At 38.2% G+C, this 25,705-nt stretch overlaps 1 protein-coding gene across 4 annotated transcripts in view; it reads right to left on the reverse strand.

Moving 5' to 3' along the window:
- SPC25 (SPC25 component of NDC80 kinetochore complex) overlaps positions 1-25,705 on the reverse strand; it is a 61,413-nt gene that overhangs the window by 22,818 nt on the left and 12,890 nt on the right. For 3 of the 4 annotated variants that reach the window (XM_016949980.4, XM_016949978.4, XM_063790550.1), the window contains exons 2-6: positions 15,855-16,012; positions 14,713-14,859; positions 14,552-14,617; positions 2,625-2,771; positions 1,460-1,564 (exon numbers count right to left, since the gene is read on the reverse strand). In XM_016949980.4, the coding sequence (XP_016805469.3) occupies positions 1,460-1,564; positions 2,625-2,771; positions 14,552-14,617; positions 14,713-14,859; positions 15,855-15,993 (604 nt within the window). In that variant the 5' untranslated portion in view covers positions 15,994-16,012. Of the gene's footprint in view, positions 1-1,459; positions 1,565-2,624; positions 2,772-14,551; positions 14,618-14,712; positions 14,860-15,643; positions 15,811-15,854; positions 16,013-25,705 lie in introns of those variants that run through there. The other variant, XM_526099.7, reaches the window with a different exon arrangement.

Genomic DNA, 25,705 nt, shown 5'->3' on the forward strand with positions numbered 1-25,705 from the left:
ATATGGCCATACTCAGGGCTATGATTTATTACAGCAAAAGGATATAGCAAAATCAGCAAAGGGAAAAGGTACATGGAGTAAAGTCCAAGGAGAACCAGGCATAAGCTTCCAGAACCTCTAATGAGCTTCCTGGTAGACAACACTTCACGTGTGTTGTCACAATTTGATGCTGAAGGAATTAGCACATCCTGTTTGACTCTACTGGGTTAGGACTCTTGAAAGCTTGTGCCAGGTTTCCTGTAGACTTTGCCCCACGTGCTATTGTTTCTTTGCTGATTCTGTTCTGTATCCTTTTGCTGCAGTAAATCTTAGCTATGAATATGACTATATGCTAATTCCTTCTAGTGAATCACCAAACCTGAGAGTGATCTTGGGAAGCCCAGACACAACAGACATTGTCATACATTAGCGATGTACATGTGATATACATGCAACAGGCATCAAAATATTCATGTGTTTTAGCCTAGTAATTCCTCTCTGGGAAACAATTCTATGAAAAACCATACAAAGAAAATGGGAAAGTCTATGCTCACTGGTTTACAATAGTCCCCCTTTATCCACCAGGGAGAAATATGTTCCAAGACCCCAACAGATGCCTGAAACCATAGATAGTACCAAACACTATGTAAACAGATGCTCCTTGACTTACAATGGCATTATGTGCCAATAAACACATCAAAAGTCAAAAACATTGTAAGGCAAAAATGCATTTAACACCCTGATAAACTGATTATAAAGTCAAAAAATTGTAAGTTGAACTATCATAAGTCAGGGGCTGTCCATACTATGTATTTTCCTATACATTCATACCTATGATAAAGTTTATGTTGTAAATTAGGCACAGAAAGAGATTAACAACAACTAATAATAAAACAGAACAATTACAACAACATACTATAATAAAAGTTATATTAATGTAGCTTCTCTCCCTCTCACAATATCTTATTGTACCATACTCATCCATTTAATATCATCAGACCACGGTTGAACATGGGTAACAGAAACCGTGAATAAGTGGGGATGACTGTATTTCTAAAACTGAAAAAAATGGCAGAATCCAAATGTTGGTAGAAGCAAAATATGTGCTAAACAATAGGTAAATGGTTGAATAAATTATGCTATATTAATAGAATGAATTATTACATCACTACTTAAAAATTACCATCATGAAGACTACAGCAACTGAGGAAATTCTCCGAATACAATGCTGATAGGAAGAACAAAAATTATTTGCATGTTGACAATCATGCCAAAAATACATTTATTAAAATACCGAATGATAAATAACTACAGCATCAGTAGCTACATTAGAATAATTTAAAAATTGTAATTTTTTCCTATTTTCTAAAAAGTTAATGTGGTCATTATTTTAGTTGAAAATATTTTTAAAATTTTCCTCTACTTAAGAAAAGACATACTTTTGTAATCTCCTATATTTTATTTATATTAACAAACTTACCATAAATTTTTCGAATTTCTAGTCCAAGTCGATCTTTATACAAGTCTGCAGATGTCTGCAGCCTTTTCAACCTCTCTGCATTCGCTTTATTAGCAGTAGAAATAGCTGATTAAAAAACACACACAATATTAAATGTTTTAAATAATAGCAAATTAATGCTCACTGAGTTAATTTTTTAAACTTAAAATCAACTATAAAATGATGTCAAGCCTATAAATCTGCTTCCATTTATTGTTTCTATATCTACCAGTTGGCTAAAAGAAGCTTCTGTTCATTCAAGTTGGAAGGAAAAACTGCTCAGGAAAATGTATACAGATAGTGAGAAGAATAAGCCTTGTCTTACTTTATTATGTAGTAGCATAAGTAAATAGGCCAGGGATTTGTATGGCTGGCATAGAAATAGACTTCATTTATACTACTGTGCTTTTTTTCTAGATAACCAATTGCTTCATGGGAAAATGTTCTCTTCCTTTAACATAACTATTTCTTATGAGAGGTCAGCCTTATTTCATGCTAGTTTAGTTTTTTCTTTTTTTTTTTTTAAGTTAGCACAATAGTCCCTAAATATACTTTAAAGTAGCACAATAGTCCCTAAGTAATGAGAAAAATAATTTCACAATTTAGACTTGGATAAGAACTCCACAAGAAAAAGCATTTACAAAACAAACTTTGCTATTTTCAGATTTGAAGAATAGATTACCTAGTTTGTGAGCAAACAAGGCTCCTTTCTAAAAGATGCATTCATTTGAATATGAAAGTTCTTTATACATAAGAGATTTTGCAGCATCAAAAGAACGCTTAACATTACCTGGCAGAGAATGTACGGTCAATAAATATTTGTTGCATAAAGTACACTATGGCTTGTCCAAAGCAAATTTTATTTAGGGACACCATTTCTCACTCTGCTTAATTAAAACCTCCTATCAATTTCATTATTACTGATTATATTAAAAATAACAAGAGAAGGCCCTTTAAGTAAGACAAAAGAAAATAAAACCCAGTTAGTTAACTTTAATGACATCTTGCAGAGATGAGTGGCTGGTTATGCCCTGCGGTACTGTAATCCATTTTTAGCAATGAACTGGAACAGGCAAGAGGTACTTAATAAAGGTGAACCGTCACCACTTTCCATTTTAGATCAGTATGTTTATAAGAGGAAACTTACTTTCCTTCTTCCTAGAATATTCTTCCTTAAGATCCTGGATATTTGCAGTCAGTACTTCCAATTCCTGCTTTTTGCCTTTTACTTCAGCAATCAATTTTAACAAGTTATCCTTTTTTTCTTGAATGAGCTTATTTTGCTTGCTGATCTCTGTAAGAAGCACAAGGTATTAGCTAGAATATGCTTGGCTCTCTGACATGTATCTAAGAAAAGGCCAAAGTTTACTGACTTTCATAAAGATTAATAAAGAATGTTTTGACTGATAAGCATTTTCTAATGATTCAAAATTATAAAAGACAAAAAAGAAAAAAAACCTAATCTATTCTTTCCTACTCATCTTTAAAAAAAAAATGAGACAGAAAAGCTTCTTAAAATGAGAATACCAAATTAAACCAAGAAACAGAAAATCAAAAGATCATGACCCTTGCAGCTCCCCACTCCAAATAAGCACAGAAATAAAAACTACCAACAAAGATAACTAAACTCTATTATTTATTTTATTTTTATATTTTTTTGAAACAGGGTCTCACTGTTGCCCAGGCTGGAACACAGTGGCCCAATCACTACTCATTGCAGCCTCCCACCTTAGCATCCCAAGTACCTGGGACTACAGACACACACCACACCACGCCTGGCTGATTTTTAAATTTTTTTGTCTCACTATGTTGCCCAGGCTAGTCTCAAACTCTTAGGCTCAAGCAATCCTCCTACCTCAGCCTCTCAAAGTGCTGGGATTACCAGTGCAAGCCACCACACCTGGCCAACAACCAAACTCTAGAAGAAGATGGTTTTAAACAGTGCTTTGAGGAAAAGGCTCACTCTAATGCTATATAAATTATTCCGGAACATACCAAAAGACAGAAATAAGTGAAGGAAGACAGGTGGGCAGGCAAAGCTTACAATGTAAGCATAATTCTAAAGCTAAAACAAAAAATTAAAGATAGCACTGGCCCTCTACCCACAACTATATAAACTAATCTCACTTAAAAACATAGGTGCAAAGATGCTCAACAGAATATTAAGTTACATTAAAAATAATCCACTAAGAGCAAATATAGTTTATACCAAGGATTTTATATAGTGAAGGTGTAATATTAGGAAAATCCATCACATGAATAAGAATTGAAGAGACATTTCATATGAATTCAGCATCCACTCCTGACTATTCTTAACTATAAATGGAAGGACATTTAACATGATAGAAACAAATCAAAAACCTTTCAAATCTCATAATATATATTTGGCATTTCCAAAAGGAATAAAATAGATGCCAGTTAGCACTGTTATTTAATATTTCCCTAGAAGGTTCTGGCCAAGACAAGATATTTATCTGGTAAAACTATAAGGAAAAAACAAGAACTATTTTTCATTATATGTAGACAATAGACATCTATCTAGAATACTCAGAAAAATCTACTGAAAACCTATCAGAATTTGTGGTACTACACACCAAAAAAATCAATAGTTTTTGTACATAACACCAGTGATTAATACATAGGTAAGAATAGATGTTTATACTAATATTAATAGCTGCAATATTCGTTTTTGTTCTTTGTTTTTATTGGTTTTATTAGTTTTTGCTATTCTGTGCTATTTTTAAGTACTGGCATATGTTGGAGATATTGCAAGTTCTATTCCAGATCACTGTGATAAAGCGAATATTGCCATAAAGCAAGTCACACAAATGTTTTGGTTTCCCAGTACATAGAAAAGTTATTTTACACTATATTGTAGTCTATTAAGCGTGCAATAGCATTACGGCTAAAAAACAAATGTACGTATCTTAATTAAAAATATTTTATTGCTAAAATATGGTAATAATCATCTGAGCCTTCAGCAAGTCCTAAACTTTTGCAGGGGGAGGGTCTTGCCTTGATGTTGATGGCTGCTGACTGATCAGAGTGGTAGCTGCTGAAGGTTGGGGTGGCTGTGGCAATTTATTATAATAGGACAACAATAAAGTTTGCTGCATTAATCAACTCTTTCATGAAAGATTTCTCTGCAGCATACAATGATGTTTGACAGCATTTACCCGTGGTAGAACTGTTTTCAAAATTGGAGTCAGTCTTCTCAAACCCTGCTGCTACTTTATCAACTAAGTTTATATAGTAGTCTAAATCCTTTGTTGTCAGTTAAACAGTGTTCACAGCATCTTCGCCAGGAGTGGATTCCTTTCCATAAAACCACTTTCTTTGCTTATCCATAAGAAGCAACTCCTTATCCATTCAAGTTTTATCTGAGATGGCAGCAATTCGGTCACATCTTCAGGCTCCACTTCTAAACCTAGGTCTCTTGTGATTTCCACCACATCTGTAGTTACTTTCTCCATTGAAGTCTTGAACCTCTCAAAGTCATCCATGAGGGTTAAAATCAACTTCTTCCAAGCTCTTGTTCATGTTGATATTTTGACCTCTTCCTGTGAATCATGAATGTTCTATGGCATCTAGAATGGTGAATCCTTTCTCTGGAAGGTTTTCAATTTATTTTGCCCAGATCTATCAGAGTTAGTCACTATTTGGGTAGCTATAACCTTATTTCTTAAATAATGAGACATGAAAGTCAAAATTACCCCTTGATCCATGGGCTGCAGAATGGATGTTGTCTTAGTAGGCATGAAAACAACACTAATCTCCATCAGCGCTCTTGAGTGACCAGATGCACTATTAATGAGCAGAAGTATTTTGAAAGCCATCTTTTTTCCTGAGCAGAAGGCCTCAACAGTGGGCCTAAAATATTCAGTAAACTATGCTATACACACATATGCTGTCATCTAGGCTTTGCTATTCCATTTATAGAACATAGGCAGAGTAGATTTAGTATAATTCTTAAGGGCCCTAGGATTTGGGGAATGGCAAGTGAGCACAGGCTTCAACTTAAAGTCACCAGGTGCATTAGTCACTAAAGAGTCAGCCTGTCTTTGAAGCTTCAAAGCAGGCCTTGACTTCTCTCTAGCTATGAAAGTCCTAGATGGCATCTTCTTCCAATAGAAAACTGCTTTTTCATCTACATCAAAAATCCGTTCTTTAATGATCTGTTCATTCAATGATCTTAGCTAGAAAACTTGCTGTAGCTTCTACATTAGCACTTCTGCTTCATCTTGCATTTTTATTTTATGGAGGCAGCTGCTTTCCTTAAACCTCAAGAACCAACTTCTGCTAGCTTCAAACTTTTCTTCTGAAACTTCCTCATCTTTCTCAAGCCTTCACAGAATTGAAGAGGGCTAGAGTCTTACCCTGAATTAGGCTTTTGCTTAAGGGAATGTTGTGGTTTGTTTGCTCTTCTATTAAGGCCACTAAAATTTTCTCTAACAATAAGGCTGTTTCTCTTTCTTATCATTCGTGTGTTCACTGAATTAGCACTTTTGCTAATTGGCGCAAGAGGCCAAGCTTTCAGCCTATCTCAGCTTTTGACACACTTTCCCACTAAGCTTAATCATTTCTAGCTTTTGATTTAAAGTGAGAGACCTATGACTCCTTCTTTCAGTTGAACAATTAGAGGTCACTATAGGGTTATTAATTGGCCTAATTTCAATACTGGAGACTAGGGAGGCCCAAGGAGAGGAAGAATGACAGGAATGGCTGGTCAGCAGAGCAGTCAGAAGTCATTCAACATTTATCCATTAAGTTTGTCATCTTATATGGGTGTCATTCATGGCACTTAAAACAATTACAATAGTAACGTCAAAGATCACTGATCATAGAGCACCACAAGAAATATAATAATGACAAGTTTGAAATCTTGTGAGAATTACCAACATGTGACAGATACGAAGTCACCACATGCTGATGGAAAAATGGTGCCCACAGACTTGCTTGACACATGGTTGCCATTAACCTTTAATTTGTAAAAATTGCGATATCTGTAAAGTGCAATAAAGCGAAGTGCAATAAAACAAGGTATCCATGTACCAAAATACTGGCCTTTTACATCTGTCTCACATATTGGCCAGCACCTCATTACTCCTTCTTGGCTTTAACCTCTCTACCTTCCCTGCCTTCCCCATGTCCCTGTCACTCTCTGTACAAGTTCTTCTTGCCCTAGCCCTCTTAAACACTCAGCTTCTGCAACTACCCACCCCTTTCTCACACACATGCTCAAAATAAAAACAACAATGCCTGTGCATAAACCTGGCCAAACCTCTCTGCTGGGAAAGGAGTAACCCTGGCAGGGCCACTTCTTCCTCTGTTTGTTGGAAGAAAGATACAACCGCTGCTACTTGGGGCCCATTGCACAGAGATGGTGTCCCCAAAATGCCAATCAGGGGGCTAGACAAAGCAGGAAGGCACAAAAAGCATAAGAGCTCTAGGGCAGAGGCTACTGAGGTCAAATAAGCAGAGCCAGTAGAGCTCAAGTGGTGCTTTATAATGTGCTTATGAATTTCTGAATTAAAGATTTAGTTTTACTAATACTTAAATGAAATCTAAACACTTTAAAATCGAATGCCAATTAATGCCAGTAGTCTAGAATTGTATCAAATAAACCAAACTATCTATACTGTCATTTAATTCCAGCATCATAATTACAAGTAAATATGTGCTCCAAGGATGAGTAATCTTTTTCTCAAAGTTAAACAAGTATAGTCCATCACTGAATTTATGAAGACTTTAAATACCATAAATCTTCAAAAGAGAAATACACTATGATCTGTTTCCCAAATTGAAGTGAGCATGGAATTCTCAGTGCTTGAACAACATCTCTCAAGACAAGCATTCCTCAGGCAACAGGAAAATCTCATTTACAGAGGTAACAAACAGAAAATTCAGAATCAACCTAGATCAAGAAATATGTAGGTTCTGTTTGAAAAAAACTGCAAAGCTTGTCTGAGACACATATTTGATCTGGATATATGAAGACATATTTTATGCTTCTAAATATTATAAAAGATATGCCAAACAAATGTTGGCAGTTAGGAAGTTAATATGATAAATGAAATATCAAATCAATGTTCAAGAGGTAGATTATTCTCTAAACAGTGCTGAAATCCAAAATAAATTCTTTAGTCTTTTACTACTTTTTTAAAAGAAGAGGAAAAACACTCAGCAGTTCAGTAACTTGCCCAAAGCTGTATTTGCTAGGATAAAATAAATAATAAGGGCCAGGCATGGCGGCTCACGCCTGTAATCCCTGCACTTTGCAACGCTCAGGCTGGCGGATCATGAGGTCAGGAGATCGAGACCATCCTGGCCAACATGGTGAAACCTCGTCTCTACTAAAAATACAAAAATGAGCTGGGCGTGGTGGCGTGTGCCTGTAATTCCAGCTACTAGGGAGGCTGAGGCAGAATAGCTTGAACCAGGGAGTCGGAGGTTGCAGTGAGCTGCGATCACGCCACTGCACTCCAGCCTGGTGACAGGGCGAGACCCTGTCTCAAAAATAAATAAATAAATAAACAGACAGACAGACTGCATTCAAACTCAGGTCTTGACTTCAAAGGCAATGCTTTGCCCATTAAATTATCCTCCTCCAACAATGGGTTACCATTTTAATCTCAAGAGGAAGACACAAATACAAATTCCTAAGAAAAAAACAGACAAAGGGATAAACAGATGAAACACAAAATGCAGATGGCTAATAAATATGAAAGATAATTTAACCTCAGATTAATCACAGAAATGCAAGTAAAACAGTAAGATTTCAATTTTCATTTATTACAACAATGTTTACAGAAATAATTACTAATATTGAGAGGAATGCAAAATGCTAGGGTCCTTCTAGAAAATATTTTTGACATTGTAAAATAAAAGAGCCTTAAAAATATTTACCTCCTTTGACCCAGCAATTTCATTTTTACAAAGTTACCCTAGGGAAATAGGATACGTGCAAGTATTTATATATAAAAATTATTTTTCAGTATTTATAATGAAAAACTGAAAACATCTTCAATGGCTAACAAGCAAATGATTTTTAAAATATGGTATATCAATAAGATGGAATGTATTTTCAAAACAATTTAGCAATGTGGGAAAATATTCTCAAAGTTGAAAAAAAAAGATAGTTATATAGATACCATGAATATAATTACGTTAAAAACCTGCATAGCTCATGAAAAACAAAAGCTAGAAAGTTGTTTTGTTAAATATGGTTCTCAGCATTACAGGTGATATTTTTTGCTTTTCTGTATGTTCTAAGAATATGAACATGATCATATATTATGTCAAGTATAATTTAAAAATAAACATCTTACTAGAAAGAAAAATGCTACTATTTAAAGAAAAAAATTAAGTAGAATTGTACTACACAAGAAATTCAGATTGAAAGTCAAAGGTCTCAAGTCTGATTCAGCTTATCAGTTCTTACCCAAAGATCTCGGTCAAAATCACGACTTCTGAAACTCTTTTGCTCATTTGTAAAATGGGGATAACATTGGCTACCCCATTCACTGGGGTTAGAGTATCCAGTAATAATAATACAAAAACTTTTAAACTAGTGACACATAAATACCACATATGAGAGTGTTTTTATTATAACATTTGAAGAACTGTGTGAATTTGTGGCCAATACAAACATAGGAGTCCTCGATGCTGTATGACTATTTTTTTTTCTATTTTTTTTTGAGATGGAGTCTCGCTCTGTCGCCAGGCTGCAGTGCAGTGGTGCAATCTCAGCTCACTGCAACCTCCGCCTCCTGGGTTCAAGCAATTCTCCTGCTTCAGCCCCCTGAGCAGACAGGACTACAGGCACTCGCCACCACGCCCGGCTAATTTTTATATTTTTAGTGGAGATGGGGTTTCACCATGTTGGCCAGGATGGTCTTGATCTTTTGACCTCGTGATCCGCCTGCCTCGGCCTCCCAAACTGCTAGGACTACAGGTGTGAGCCACTGCACCTGGCCTGCTGTGTGACTATTATTACATGTGTACATAGCAGGCTGTCTTATTCCCAGGACCGACATTTCAAACTTTCACTCCTACACACCAGAGGAACCCTTCTTTGCATTTTCACTCCAATGCACGTCAGTATAGCACAATGGAAAGAGCACAGACACTATCATTGTGATCCTAGATCCTCTATCTACCTTAGGCAAGTTTCTTAACCTCAGTGAGCTTCAATTTCCTCATCTGTAAAACAGGGATAATCTCTGTCTTAGACAGACTTCAGGATTTATAATAATGTAAAAGCCTGCCCATAGTAAATACCTCTCACTTTCAATAGATGATCTTCCTTCTTGTGATAATTAGAATTTATGGCTCCAGAACTTTAGGCTATTTTGTTCTCTGCAGTATCTTCCTAGAAGATTACCTGGTATACAGCAGTAGCTCAACAAGTATTTGGTCAGTGAATGAATTCCTTCCATCTTTCTTGTTCCCAAAATATCTATCTCAATCTTTACCTTACTGGATCTACCTGTGACTTACAGTGTTGACAACACCCTTTATTCTTTCTCTCCTCTTTTAGTTTTGGTGACCTTCTCTCTTACTTCCTCTGTTCTCCAATTACTAATTCTGTCTTTCCTGGTCCTTTCCATTTAACTCTCTCAAATTGGAGAGGAAATGTAATGCTCTGAAGATGAGTAAGGCTTCTGGAGTTAATCTGATGATCTGGGGCAAATCATAATCTCTCTGGGACTGTAATATCAGAAAAGTAGGAATAATAATAATAAATGATACCAACCCTGGAGAAATATCATGAGGACTGAAGGAGGTGGTCAATGTAAGGCATTTAGCACAGTACCTGGCACACAGTAATGAGTAAATAAATATTATTACTAACCAAGGCTACCTTCTTTCACTCTACATATTCTTCCACAGCTTCAATCCCCTAAATACACGAAAGACTCACAAATCCCTATCTTCAGCAAAGACCACTTTTCTGGCTGGCTTCCAGATGAATATATCCATTGCCTATCAGATATCGCCACCTGAAGACTTGCTGCACAATAAACTCAGCATATTCACCCAACATGTTTAAAATTGAACCCACATATGTTTCCTTCCCACCTATAAAAACATGCTCCTCCTCTCTTTCAATCCCTCACTTAGTAATTGCATCACCACTGATTCATACTCCATGTCAGAAGGAATCATCCTAGACCACAGCATACTCTCACCTTCAGGCCCACAGTCTTGAGTCTAACTCTTCAGACCTGTCACTGGTCCAAGCCATACTCATTATGTGCCTGTACTATTACACTAAATTTTTCCTTTAACTGGTCTCTTTATGGACAACAATCTCACTCCCCTCCTGTTTATTGTGCATGATTACTAGATTGCTTCTTCTGGCATATAAATCCAATATCATTTTCCAGGTTGAAATCCTGTAGCAACTCTTTATCTCCTGAAAAACAAAGTCTAACCCCCTTTGCACAACATGGAATGTCCATCATCTGGCCAATGAGTTCTTCCAGCCACTTCTCCACCACTCCCCATCCACAGGGTACTCTAGCCATCCCAGAACTTAACAAGCTCTCATGTTCCTGCCATATTCCATGTGCTGTTCCCTCTTCCCAGAATGTAATGCTGACTCTGTTGAACATCCCTAACCCTCCTTTATGTGATTTTCTCCAAAGTAGTGTGGTATAATCAGACCGCAGGTTCAAATCATATTTCTGTTCATTATCAGCTATCTGACCTTGAGAAAGTTGCTTAACCTCTCTGTGCTTATTTTGTCATAAAAATCTAACATGTAAGACTAAAAGCGGTATCTATACCTCTTAGGGTTGTTGTGAGGATTCATGAGTCAATATATGCAAAGAGCTTAGAACAGGGCTTAGCACATGGTATACAAGGTAATGGTTAGCTATTAAATATCCTGCATTCCTCACTGGAAGAACCAAACCCTCCAGATTCTATCCTCACACAGCATCTATTACATTATTCTAAGAACGAATACAATCTTTTTTTTTTTTTTTTTTTTTGGAGACAGGGTCTCACTCTGTCGCCCAGGCTGGAGTGAAGTGGCATGATCACGGCTCACTGTAACCTCAATCTCCTGGGCTCAAGCGATCCTCCTGTCTCAGCCTCCTGAGTAGCTGGGACTACAGGTGCCCACCACCACACCTGGCTAATTTTTCCTTAATTTTTATTGAGACAAGGTCTCACTATATTGCCCAGGCTGGTCTTGAACTCCTGGACTCAGGCAATCCTCCTGCCTCAGCCTCCCAAAGTGCTGGGATTACTTTGGCTTGAGCCATCGAGCCTGGAACAATATATTTTAATTGTGGTTTCCCTATCTATATCCCCCACAATATTGTGAGTAGATTATACTTTATGCACTGTTGTCTCCTTAGTGGTGGGCAATAGCAGTCATATGTTCACTGAATTAATTAAACTTGAGTAAACTGTATTTCTGTTCAAGTATAAACTGATTTCTTTTTTTTTTTTTTTGAGATGGAGTCTTGCTCTGTCGCCCAGGCTGCAGTGCAGTGGCGCGATCTGGGCTCACTGCAAGCTCCGCCTCCCAGGTTCACGCCATTCTCCTGCCTCAGCCTCCAGAGTAGCTGGGACCATAGGCGCCGGCCACCACGCCCAGCTAATTTTTTGTATTTTTAGTAGAGACAAGGTTTCACCGTGTTAGCCAGGATGGTCTTGATCTCCTGACCTCGTGATCCGCCCGCCTCAGCCTCCCAAAGTGCTGGGATTACAGGCGTGAACCACCCCACCTGGCCAAGTATAAACTGATTTTTAAAAGAAAAATATTGATAATGCTTTTAGATTTTAGACTATATAGAGCGTAACTTCACACTATAGATAATCTTTAAGAGCACAGTTTGAGACTCACAGCAGTAAAACTGACAGTTCCAAACTTAATTTTCTAATGCCTAGGGATCCTACAAAGAAGTTTTAAAGAACCCAAACTCAATATCACTCTTTCACACACACATGCAAACAAAAGTGGTTTTCTTTTTTACTTATGGTTACAGAGGGAATGAGAGAAGCAGTGAAGGGCATGGAAGCTTCAGGGCAGATTAGAAAGTAAACATGGGTAGGCCGGTTGCAGTGGCTCATGCCTGTAATCCCAGCACTTTGGGAGGCCAAGGTGGGCAGATCACCTGAGGTCAGGAGATTGAGACCATCCTGGCTAACACGGTGAAACCCCATCTCTACTAAAAATACAAAAAATTAGTGGTGCGTGGTGGTGCGCACCTGTAGTCTCAGCTACTTGGGAGGCTGAGGCAGGAGAATCACTTGAACCCAGAAGGCAAAGGTTGCAGTGAGCCGAGATTGTGCCACTGCACTCCAGCCTGGGCAACAGAGCGAGACTCTATCTCAAAAAAAAAAAAAGAAAGAAAGAAAATAAAGAAAGAAAGTAAACATGGGTAAAAGTGTAGCAAATAACCTACTGGGGTAACAAAGTCAAATGCCTTCATGGGCCACACAATGAGTAAAGTGGGTAAGTCAAGGCTACCCATTTTGCAAATGAAAGAACATATGCCCCATGTAAGGACATTCTAGTCTAATATTGTTTAAAACATGGTGCCTTTAAACCAAGTATCTCTAGTGGAATTTGAACTGTGGACACATGTTTGTGTCCTGTGTGTAAGAATTCAGTAAAAACTACTGGTTTACTCTGGACAACCTGGAGAGTAGTAGAAATAAGATGGCAAGAATAGTAGTAAAAATATGGAGAAAAACACTGTCAGAGTACTAACAGAGCTGAGAGAACTCTAGCTTTTCAATCCCCAGGCTGTGATTTCCAACGTGAAAACAAACTCATCTTTTAAAAAATACTGGCATTTATACCTTAGCACTGACAAATCTCACAAGTATAGTGCTGAGTGAAAAAATGGACAGAAGACATACAAGAGAATGCCATTTATATAACATTCAAAAACACAATACTAGAGGCCAGGCATGGTGGCTCACACCCGAAATCCTAGCACTTTGGGCAGCCAAAGTGAGCGGACCGCTTGAGCCCAGGAGTTTAAGACCAGCCTGCACAATATGGTGAAACCCCATCTCTACAAAAAATACGAAATTAGCCAGGCATGCTGGTGTCCACCAGTGGTCCCAGCTACTTAGGGGGCTGAAGTGGGAGTATCACTTGAGCCGAGGAGGTCGAGGCTGAAATGAGCCTAGATCATGCCACTGCACCCCAGCCTGGCTGACAAAGTGAGACTCTGTCACCAGGCACGGTGGCTTACACCTGTAATCCCAGCACTTTGGGAGGCTGAGGCAGGCAGATCACAAGGTCAGGAGATTGAGACCGTCTTGGCTAACACAGTGAAACCCTGTCTGTACTAAAAATACAAAAAATTAGCCAGGCGTGGTTGCAGGCGCCTGTAGTCCCAGCTACTTGGGAGGCTGAGGCAGGAGAATGGCGTGAACCCAGGAGGCGGAGCTTGCAGTGAGCCAAGATCGCGCCACTGCACTCCAGCCTGGGCAACAGAGCAAGACTCTGTCTCAAAGTGAGACCCTGTCTCAAAAAATGACACAAAAAACCCCCACAATACTAAACAATATATTGATAGGTTAGTTGTGGAAGGTGGGAGAAGGTGTAACATAGGATGTTCTTTCTTAAACTGTAGAGTATGTCAATGTTTATTCCTATATATAAGCACATGTATATGTGTTAATGTGTATGTATTTGTGTGTGTGTATGTGTCTATATATATGTATATATATATTTTAATTTTTAATTTTTTTTTTAAATTTTTTGTAGAGACAGAGTTTCACCATGTTGCTTGGGCTGGTCTTCAACTCCTGAGCTCAAGGGATCCACCCAACTCGGCCTCCCAAAGTGTTGGGATTACAGGCATGAGCCACTACATGTACGTGTGTGTGTGTGTGTGTGTGTATATATACACACACACATATATATGTATATATATACACATATATGTATATATACACACATATATACACATATATATACACACACACAACATATACACACTTGTGTACACAAAATGCATTGTCTTACTTGTATGAGAGATTTCATGATAAAGATGTTTTATCTAAAAAAAACCCCATGATTTATACTTTTTCACATACGATTTTGATATTCCAGAAACATCTCAACCATTCGTTCTTCTTCCTTTAATTTCACAGACAGCTTTTCTGAAAGAGAAATTGAACTTTCAATTCAGCTGCAATAACACTAAAAAATAAACTAGAACAGCAAAACCAGCATGTTACAAGTTAACACTAGGTACCTGCAAATGCTTTGATGGAATCCTTGTAGGTATCTCTTAGTCCCGCCATCTGACAGGAGGTGTCCGTACTTTTGAATTTATTCCAAAATTCATTTATGCTTTTATCGAAAAGTGCCAGTTCGTCCTCTACCATTATGTAGGACAATGCTAAAAACAGAATACATATTGCATTTTTTAAATTATTGAAATCAAATCACCCACATATTCCAATCGGGTATACAGTATTTTGGCAATTTGTCCTTTGCTAGAAAATAGCAACTTATCTTTAATTCTAGGTATTCAAGGGTAGATCAAGCCACCTGGGCTTAACTGTTGTTAACGTGCAGCAATAATTCAGGACACCTTTACCTCCTAGCAGCTTGTTAGTAGGTAAGTGTAACTGCACAGGACACTCACACGCACTATGACCCTGGGTCCATTTTCTCACAAGTAAAACTGTTGACTTCTGAAACCCCTGTTCCAACTCTAACCCTTTCTGAACAGAGATCATCAGGATAGCCAGGTGGCCGGCACCCTCCCATAGAATAAGACCCCACACATCTATCCTGTCTCTCTCCTCCACCTCAGAACAGTAAAAGTTAACAGTAAAATAGGGACTAAGGTGGGAGTTTAGTAGGTTCCGTCGAGGATGTATACAAGTCACCTCGGGCCTCAGTATCCTCTGTAAAAGGAGGTCCTGGGAGAATCCTGGACCCACCAGTACTCTGCGACGCTAAAACCTTCCCAGGAGGACCAAAGATACCTCCTACAGTGAAACCCAGAACGCTTTGGGTTCGCAGCTGCCCACCCCACCAGGCTGTGAGGCCCAAACAGCAACAAGATGCGCATTTCACAAACGCCGCCGCAAATACACACATCCCGCCCTCAAATTCACTTTCCCTTATTGCGACAGGGGGGCCAAGGAGCCCAGCTCGGCGCCCAACTCCCTTACCTTCGCAGGCAGGCCTGAGTCCCGCCGCCTTCCCCACACCAGATCCGCGCCCACTCTAGCCAACAGCCGGACTCTAGGCTCAGCTGCCGCAGCCCCGCCAACTTTCCGATTTCAAACCTAGTGCACTTCCCGCCACCCGCCTCCAGGCGCAGGCTCGCCTTCTGATTGGCCGATAGCGCAGGCTCTCCTTGACAGGATTGGTTGAACTCACCCTTGGATTCTCGCGGGGAAAATGGGGGAACAGGGCATTCTGGGATTCGTAGTTCTTTTCTGAACAACAGCCAGAGTCTCCGCTGCGACCCGAAAGTATTAATAGCACCCGAAGGGCTCGCCCACGACAAGTCATTCATCGGCTTCAAATAAAGGCTTCTGGAACAAATACAGATATTGACCTTTAATCGTATCTTTTGCAAGAAATACATCCTCTTCTTTGTATTCACCTTGTAAAGTTGACTTCAATTGTGAGTGGGCAGAAACATTCAGATGGTCCTCACAATAGGTTTTTACTGCTTACAAAAATATTCCTTCTTTTCTACTCCCCCAGCTTCTCTAACAATGTTTTTGAGGCCTAATAGAACACTATGTTACTATCTTGCAGCAGTGGAAGAAACTAGAGCACTATCAAAATCACCTGCTATTTCCTTGAGGACAGGAATGAGGCACAAGGTATTCAACTAGGATTTGCCAGAGTAGACAAGCTGCAGGGAATCAGCGTTGTCCAGAAACTCTGAAAGGTGACATAGATTTGGTATTTGAATCCTTCTTGGTAAAGCTGAGGAAGGAAGAAAACTAGGGAAAGAACCTAGAGAATATGCTTTCTGAAGAATGGAAAATAAAGTTGGCTAAAATAATGAAGTCAAAGTTATTATTTTAATCTTAGACTATGATATGTTTGTGAAAATAAAGCCTCTTATTATACACCAAAAGGTCTTTACTATACTAGTTTCTTTTCATTTTCATCAACAATACAAACACCAACAAGAAGTAAATATGTAAAAAACATTCTCAGAGGACCAGATATTAGCCATTCTTTATCCAAGAACTAAATTAAGACCTATGAAATCAGGACAAGTTATTATGAATATTTAACACTTCACAATATACCCAAAAGTCACCTTGCAGCCTAGAGACTGCTATTAATACAGTTAGACATAGAGTTTACTATGATAAATCTCCTTTCATTTGCAAATATTTTCCCAAGAACTTCTAATTTTATATATCTGATACTATTTACCTTAAAGCAAAATTTTATGAGTTGAGCATCTCAGAATTTCAGCTGATTGAGTGCTGGTACTCATTTTTAGGGTTTTCTCAGTACCAAATTAGTGAAGACAGTATTTAAGAAGATTCATGGAAGAGGGCTGATTTGGTACCATGTTGATGAATTCCTCACTGGGTTTATACACTGGTCTTTATCAGACTGTTCAGTGAAGATTCTTGCTCTCTTCGGGTCTTCAGCTGAGGGGAGTGATTGCCCTACCAATGTGCTGTTTTTAGGGCAGCCTCAGGGTGTCTATTGTTTTTTATTCTTTGAGTGCTCCTCCCCAACCAGGATGTGAGGAAGAAGTTTGTCATTTGTCAAAATTTTCATTTCCGAAAGACTGGCTGAATAATTTCTCTCTAACCCCCAAGGATAGCTAGAGACAACCAGCTCTTCTTTCTGCTCAGTACACAGAATAGGGCCTTCAGCTTTCTCAGCATTAAAAAGGGGGAAACAGACCCCCCGACCCATTATTATTCACACAACTCCACCATGACCACCACCACCATACTTACATACCTTTCATTTCAAACCAACCAGGGTTTATTGAGTTTCTATTTTGTGCCAGGTACTGAGCTGAGCACTGCCTTCTCTGGGATATACGGTCTGTGACCTAGGGTTGGGTTTCTGCAGGGTGGGGAATAGAAAGATGCCACATGTTCCCAGGCTGTAGGTGTTTCTGGATGGTGGTTATAGTCTTGCTCAGATTGAATGCTCCATTGCTCCTCCCCTGAAAACTTAATTCTTTCTCCAATGGGTGAATGATAATGGGGTATAAGGATAAAAGATCATTGTCCTCTATTGCACATACACTTGCTGGGTAGATACTTTGCATCTTGGGGGGCAGAGCTAAAGATAGGAATGATCATGAATAATGCCATGGTTTAGACTATAAGTTCCCCACCTGTAAGTAAAAGGTTCTCTTTACAACATTCACATTTATGCTGACATTCACATTTATATTTTCAACATCCATTCACTGAGAAATTTGAAAAATTAAAAGTTACTATGAATTCAAAAGAGGAGTCTCTTCTTGCAGATTCCAGGTTGAGGACCTACAATATTGAAAATGAAAAGATTCTTGAACAGAAACTTTCAATCTTCTAGATTTCTGAATGGCCTGTGTCAAACACTGCAATAGATGATTTAAGAAAGCAAGTTTTCTGACAATTGCTATAAAGTACAGTATACAAAGTGGAGTCAATGCCAGGTTACACTTGGACTCTTTCATCTCCTTCCTAGAATTAAAAAAATAAAATAAAACAGAGGAAGGGCTGGGACCTTGTATCAGTCTGTTCTCACATTGCTATAAAGAAATACCTGAGACTGGGTAATTTATAAAGAAAAGAGGTTTAATTGGCTCATGGTCTGCAAGCTGTACAGGAAGAAGAGCAGCATCTGCTTCTAGGGAGGCTTCAGGAAACTTCCAATCATGGCAGAAGGCAAATGGGGAGAAGGTACTTCATGTGCCAAAGCAGGAGCAAGAGAGGTCAGGAGGAGGGGGAGGTGCCACACATTTTTAAATGACCAGATCTCATGAGAGCTCACTCACTGTTGCAAAGACAGTACCAAGAGGATGGTATTAAACCATTCATAAGAAATCTACCCTCATGATCCAATCCCCTCCCACCACTATTCTGGAGGTCTGATATGGTTTGGATCTGTGTGGTAGAAGGAAGTCACCAAATTTTATCCCCCAAAAAGAAACTATAAAACTGGACCAAATTATCAAAAACAACCATTTAAGTGACCTGGAAATTGACTAACAGATTGCAGCAAACTAAGAAGCATTTATTCATGAAAAACTACTCAAAAACATTATGCTAAGTGAAAGAAGCTGGGTGCAAAAGACTACATATACTATGATTTAATTTACATAAAATAACCAGAAAAGGCAGATTCCCAGACACAGAAAGCAGTTCAGTTTTTGCACGGGGCTGGGAGCAGACCCAGGCACTGACTGCCAACGTGCATGAAGGAACTTTCTGGGGTGCTGGAGATGTTCTGAAACTGGTTTTTGTCAATTACTGGCAACTTTATAAATATACTAAAAATAATGAGGAAGTTCATAGTATATAAATTGTAACTCAATAAAAGTATTAAAATTAAAAATAAAAGATGAAGGATATCAGAGCTTCAGAGGAAAAAAGACTACATTTCCCAAGCACTGAGAAAACATTCAATATAGTCAGAAAAATATCCAGGTTATTTTTATTATGGTAAAATACTCATAACATAAAATTTACCATCTTAACCATTTTTAAGTGTACAGTAAAAGGATGTTGAGTGTATTCACAGCGTTATGGAACCATCACCACTATTCATCTCCAGAACTCTTTTTATTAAAAACTCTGCCCATCAAATAACAAATCTGTCTTTCCTCCCCTCACACCTTGGCAACCACCATTCTACTTTCTGTCTCTATGAATCTGACTACTCTAGATACAATTTTTAAATTGTCTCATAAATGTCAAAAATGAGGATTTCTTTTACAGCTTTTAAATACATTAATCAATTAATGTTAATGTCTTTAGGTGTGATAATGGTATTATCTCATTTATATTCTTGAATATTTTTTCCCTTTCATCCTACAGTTTGCATTTCTAAATTCTACTCATATCTCAAGGCCCAGCCACTTGCCATCTCCTCCACAAAAGCTCCCTAATCTCACAGACTGAAAGTTGTCTGCCTTTCCTTTTTTCCATTCACCCTATCTGTTCACCTCTAAGGACACAATGGTATGTGATTTATGTAAATATCATATCTTCCCTACTAGACCACAAGCTTCTTGAGGTCTGATCTATCTCTGTCCTGTGTGGTACTCGTAAGAGTCAGTGTCTAGACTTATGCTTCTCAAAAGTGAGAGGTTCTCCACGCAGCAACATCACCATTATCTGGGAACTTAGAAATACAAAGTCTCAGACCCCACTCTATTTTTAGTGAATCAAAGATTAGGAGTCCCTGTAATCTGTGTTTTAACAAGCCCTTCAGGGGAGTTGGATGAATATTAAAGTTTGAGAGCCACTGCTTTACACAATTTCTCTACACAGTACTTTTTAAGTCATCTATAAAAATGAACACAGCTATACAATATATTAACTCTACTTTGAAGAAAGTTAATAATACTGCTCAATAGGCAACTCTGTTGGGTCCTTTGGTAATCCAAGAAAAAGTGTATAGATGTATAGGTCATGATCATTTCTAGAGAAAAGTACCTAAGAAGACTAATGGAGGGGGGTACTTCAAGGAGCTGTAGCAGGGCCATTTATAACAGTGTCATTATGGACTGCCAATATTCCTGGGATGCTAGCCAGACTGAAGGTAATGATTTCCTGAAAGTCACTAGGGTCTAAATTCCATCTGAAATAAATCCATTTTAAATTGCAAGGTGACACTGGAGAGATCTCAAATAGTTTATTTTAGAAAAGGCAGATAAGTTTGTGGTAAAAGGATAATGACCGTGCAGAGACATTAAAGGTCAATGCCTACAAAATATATTGTTGTTTACTGCCACCTCATAAGTAACACAAGCTAAAGTCAAATATCTCTGAATGGTGTTGAATTGTAGCAAGCACTATAATCCAGACATGAATGGTTCAATAAGAAATATCTTGTGGTTATATAATATTTGATGTGGTGAAACATATTGGAGAAATTCTATCCTCTGTCCCACTATGTAATACATGTAGGGATTTACTGTAAATCAAAATCTCAGAAAAATTTAAATGAATCGGAATGAGAACATTCTAGAAAGAACTGGAAGTATTCAACTACAGGGATGAACTAAAAAACAAGGCAGCAGTATAGGGTTGGGGGACCGACTATAGCGGTGACATATTTAAGAAATAAACAGTCATTAAGAGGAAGGATGTCATTAAGACAAGAAACTCATGCTGGGGTGGTTGGAGTTATGAAGATATCTCTGAGGAAACTGGGGAAATGGGAGGATCCTGGGTATAGGCCCCATGGATAGTGCATGGGATTCCAGTGAACCTCACGCTGTACTTAAATTGCTTGGGATTCCATCGAGAATCTGGTGAAAATTGTGGCTTCGTCCAACAGATACGTACAAGCACAAACATTTTGCACGCAATTTTAGGAAGTTCGCTGACCCCTAAATAAATCAATTCACGTTATAGACTGCCTGGTGACTGAAGAGATCTGGCTAAGGTTAGACCCCAAAGCACAGACTCATAAAGATTTCTTCCACTCCAAAAGTGCTTTCTCTAACACAGCAGAGTCCTAGTCCTTGAACACTTGGAGGGATCAAACGGAGAGTTCTACTATAGCAGGAAGAAAAGGAGGTGATCCAGTCAGGAATGGTGGCTGGCTGTATAATTTTTGAAAACCATCTCCTAATGTGTAGGGCATTTGGCTGGATTCCCAGATGCAATAGTGAGCAATTCAGACTTGTCTCTGCTCTGTTGGAGTTGACAGTGACCAATTAAAACACTTAGATGACTAAATATTAGTATGAAAAAAAGGGGAGCCAGGATAGAGGAAAAAAGAGAGTGAGAGGTGGGGTGGGGGGAGAAGAAAAGAGGGGAGAGAACAGAGAGAGTGGGGTAGAGGCAGAGATGTCAGAGTACAAAAGAGAAGCAACATAAGAATTGTGTATAAGAGCAAAATTGTATCACTTTACCCTACTTCTACTCTGATCAAGAATGTCAGAGCTTGAATTCAGTTCCACATTTACAGACTATTTGGCAAAATAAGAATAACTAATATTAATTATAGCTAGTATTTTTTGAGTATTTACCATGTGCCTTAAAAAAAGATAATAAAAAAGGAGATCTAAAAGGAAGAATATGGAAACAGACCACACCTGCCTCCATGGGAAAGAGTGGAATAATACAGAACCCCAAATAAGGTAAATGAAAAAAAAATGACTTAAGGTAGAAGTTGAGAAAGTGGTACAAGAAGAGGCCAGCTCCGCACAGGAGGTACAGGAGGGGTACCTTTCAAGGGAATGATGAATGAAGACAGCGCTTCTAAAAATTAATGTGTATAGAAACCATGTGGAAACCTTACTAAAACGCTTTCTGGATTTAATTTCCAAAATGTCTCATTCTGTGATCTGGAGTGGGCCTGGAAATTGCATGCAGGTGACAGGAGGAAGGTGGTCCACAGGTCACACTTTAGGAAAGACAACTTCAAAAAGAGGATGAGTCAGGTGGATCTACCCTCTTTTGGATCTTGGTTTGGGTAGGTTGAATGTGACTTTGTTCCATCATTTGGTAAACTGATTTTGGACAGATCTTAAACTCTAACAACCTTGGCTTTGAAATGACCCAGCTTGTCAGGCAGGCTGTGTCATGGAGGGAAGAGCTCCAGTGGAAGATTACTAGTGTCAGAAAGAACCAACTTCCTGTATCTCCCTACTGCTGGGGCCCACATAGGATACAGGAACACCCCCACCCTAAGCCGTGGCAACTTGAGTGGCAGACGGTAGATGAGGAGGACTAAAGAAATGTGTAGAAAGAGATTTCCCACAGGAACAAATCATAAAATACATGTAAGTGCTGGGAAGAATAGCTCACCAGTATAATGGATCAAGGGGTGTTTTCACTTCTTTCATTTTTAAAATTTTGTATGAATCAAATCTTAATTTTAATTTTGTTGTATAGTTATGTAAAATATTTACATGGTTTCAAAGTCAAATCTATAAAAGAAATATGTTCAAAGAAGTCTACTTTTTATCCCTGTTCCCTCTACTCTCTTCTCTTCTTTCCTTTATAGAATTTAAAAATATATTTATTTTATATATAATAAATATATATATTTATTACATATAATAAATATATATTACACATAATAAATATATATAACATATAATAAATATATTTATTACATATAATAAATATATATTTATTACGTATATATTTTATATAAATATAAATATATATACATAGATATATATTTATTATGTATTTATATATAAATAAATAGATATAATTTATTACATGTGATAAATATATATAATTTATCACATGTGATAAATTATATAATTTATTACATGTAATAAATATATATAAAATAAATATATACTAAATAGAGGTGGGGTATTGCTTCGTTTCCCAGGTGGTCTCAAGCTCCTGGCTTCAAGTGATCCTCCCACTATGGCTTCCCAAAGTGCTGGGATTACAGATGTGAGGTACCATGCTTGGCCAAAATATTTTTTAATTGTTTATTCTTCTATTTAATCATAAGCAGATGTGTGTGTTTGTGTGTGTGTACATATATGTGTATATATGTGTGTGTATATATGTTATATATGTATATATAATTGTATATATACATATATGCACACACATACAAAGGGCTAATATATGTATATATACATATACACACATCTGCATACATATTTATATATGTATGTACACACACACACATATACACATAGAAACATATTAGCCCTTTCTAGAATACACATTATATATATTTTCTCCACATTAAATACACTTTCTTGACATTGCCACTATATAACATGATCTCTGTGGAGAAATGCATTTTGAGTTTGCACTAACCAAATAACATAGTTTTAAAACACAGGCTCTTTATAATTTAGTACTCATATCAACTTTGTTCAATAATTCATTCACTCAATAAACATTTACTAAATAACTATGATGGGCCCAGGGGCAGTTCCACGTTTTGTGAAATCTAAAGCCGCTGTTAAATGGCTTTATATAGGCCCCTCTATAAAGCCCCTGTTATATGGGCCCTCTCTTTAATAAAAAGAAAATAAACTCGTGAATACACTCTAAACTATCAGTAACCACCTGCCTTTTTTTTTTTGACAGAGCCTCACTCTGTAGACCAGGCTGGAGTGCAGTGGCACGATCTCGGCTCACTGCAACCTCTACCTCCCGGGTTTCAAGCGATTCTCCTGCCTCAGCCTCCCGAGTAGCTGGGACTACAGTAGCCCACCACAATGCCCAGCTAATTTTTGTATTTTTTTTTTAGTAGAGATGGTGTTTTACCATGTTGGCCAGGCTGGTCTTAAACTCCTGACCTCAAGTGATCCGCCCACCTCGGCCTCCCAAAGTGCTGGGATTACAGGCGTGAGCCACTGCGCCCGGCCCAACCTACCATCTTAGGCGCCCGAGCGAACTTTTCCAGCTTCATGGGCAATTGGCTTCTACACGGGCCTGTTATGGGAACTGTGCTTGTGGCTGTTGCACAAAGTGGACAGGACCCCTTGTTTTATGGAGCTTATACTGTAGTACAGGAGAGAGATGCTAAATATATACACTTGTCATAAATATATAATTATAAATTGTGTTTAACTCCCGGTTATGGGCTGAACTGTATTCCCCCAAATTCATGTTGAAGTCCTAAGCCCCAGTACCTCCCAAAATGACTGTGTTTGGAGATAGGGTCTTTAAAGGGGTGATTAAGTTAAAATGAGGTCATTAGTATCTTCCTTAATCCAATAAGACTGGCATCCTTATAAAAAGAGGAGATTAGAACACACCCATATATCGGGGAAGACCATGTGAAGACACAGAGAGTAGACAGTCATCTGCAAGCCAAGGACAGAGGCTCAGAAGAAATCAACGCCACCGACGCGTTGATTCAGACTCCTAGTTTCCTATATTTCTGTTGTGTAAGCCACCCAGTCTGGTACTTTGTTATGGCAGCCCTAGCAAACTCAAACAACCCCCTAGGAGAAAAGAGTGTTTGAGAGAAAGTATTGTCAGAGGAGTGGTGAGGATGCTGGTCAGAGAAGGCATCACCGATGGATGCATAGAAGCTAAGATATGAAAAGACTAAAAATGATGAACTACGAGAAATAAGCAGATTAGCAGATGCTGTTAAAGGGTGAAAGAAATCAAGATGCTTTTGCTTCACTTAATTATCCCACAGTCTACAGAACCAGATAGTTCTCAAGAGACAATCTTTCTAAATTAACTACCATAGATGAAAGGCTAATCACAGACTCTGAGGTGCTGAAGGGCAGGAAGTTTAATTTTTAATTGGAAGACAAAATGTATTTGATATCATTCACATCCTGATTTAAGGATAAGACATTTCTGAAGAAAATGAGTATTATGAATTATGTAGATCAAACACTTTTTAGAAAAAGAATAAAGGGAAGTTATGCTCTTCCTCATGGCTCATTAAAGAGATATGGAAATTACAGAACCTGAATATGCAAAACAAAGAAAAGCCAGAAGCATAGACTCTAATTAGTCAAGGCTAATTCCTTATATGAATTGCCTTAGCGCAATGATTCTAAGCCCCTTATACCACATTGGAACCACTTGAGAAGTATTTTAATAATACCAATGCCCAAATTCCATTACCAGAAATATAACTGATCGCAGGTGGGACACAGTTATGGCAATTTAAAAAGCACCCCAAAAGATGTTAATGGTCAGTCAATGCATTTCTTCCAGGTAAGGTACCAATAGACACTGAAGCCCAGTAACAATGGTGCTGTTAAATGATGGGACACAAAACTCGAAGAGAAGTTCAAAGTGATAGTTATAGCCTGTGAAGGACTCTAGTGAAGTCTTTTGTCTTTACTTAGGCCATGGTAAGCAAAGACAAAAATCTGAATGATAAAATAACAAGTAAGATTACCTAGATCCATCCCTGGCCACCTTGTGAGGCTTTGTTGCTTTCCCACTAATCCTAGACACAATCCAGCTCTCTAAACCCAACATCTCTCTGACTTAGATCCATAGCCTCTTTATGCTACCCTTCTGTTCATTCTCAGTCTACCCTGGTCCATAGTCCAGGGTCCAGTCGTAGTCTATAGTCCAGGACCAGAGTCCTGGTCTATAGTCTAGTCA

The sequence above is a fragment of the Pan troglodytes genome, chromosome 13 (genome assembly GCF_028858775.2).
Source record: "Pan troglodytes isolate AG18354 chromosome 13, NHGRI_mPanTro3-v2.0_pri, whole genome shotgun sequence".
NCBI lineage: Eukaryota > Metazoa > Chordata > Mammalia > Primates > Hominidae > Pan > Pan troglodytes.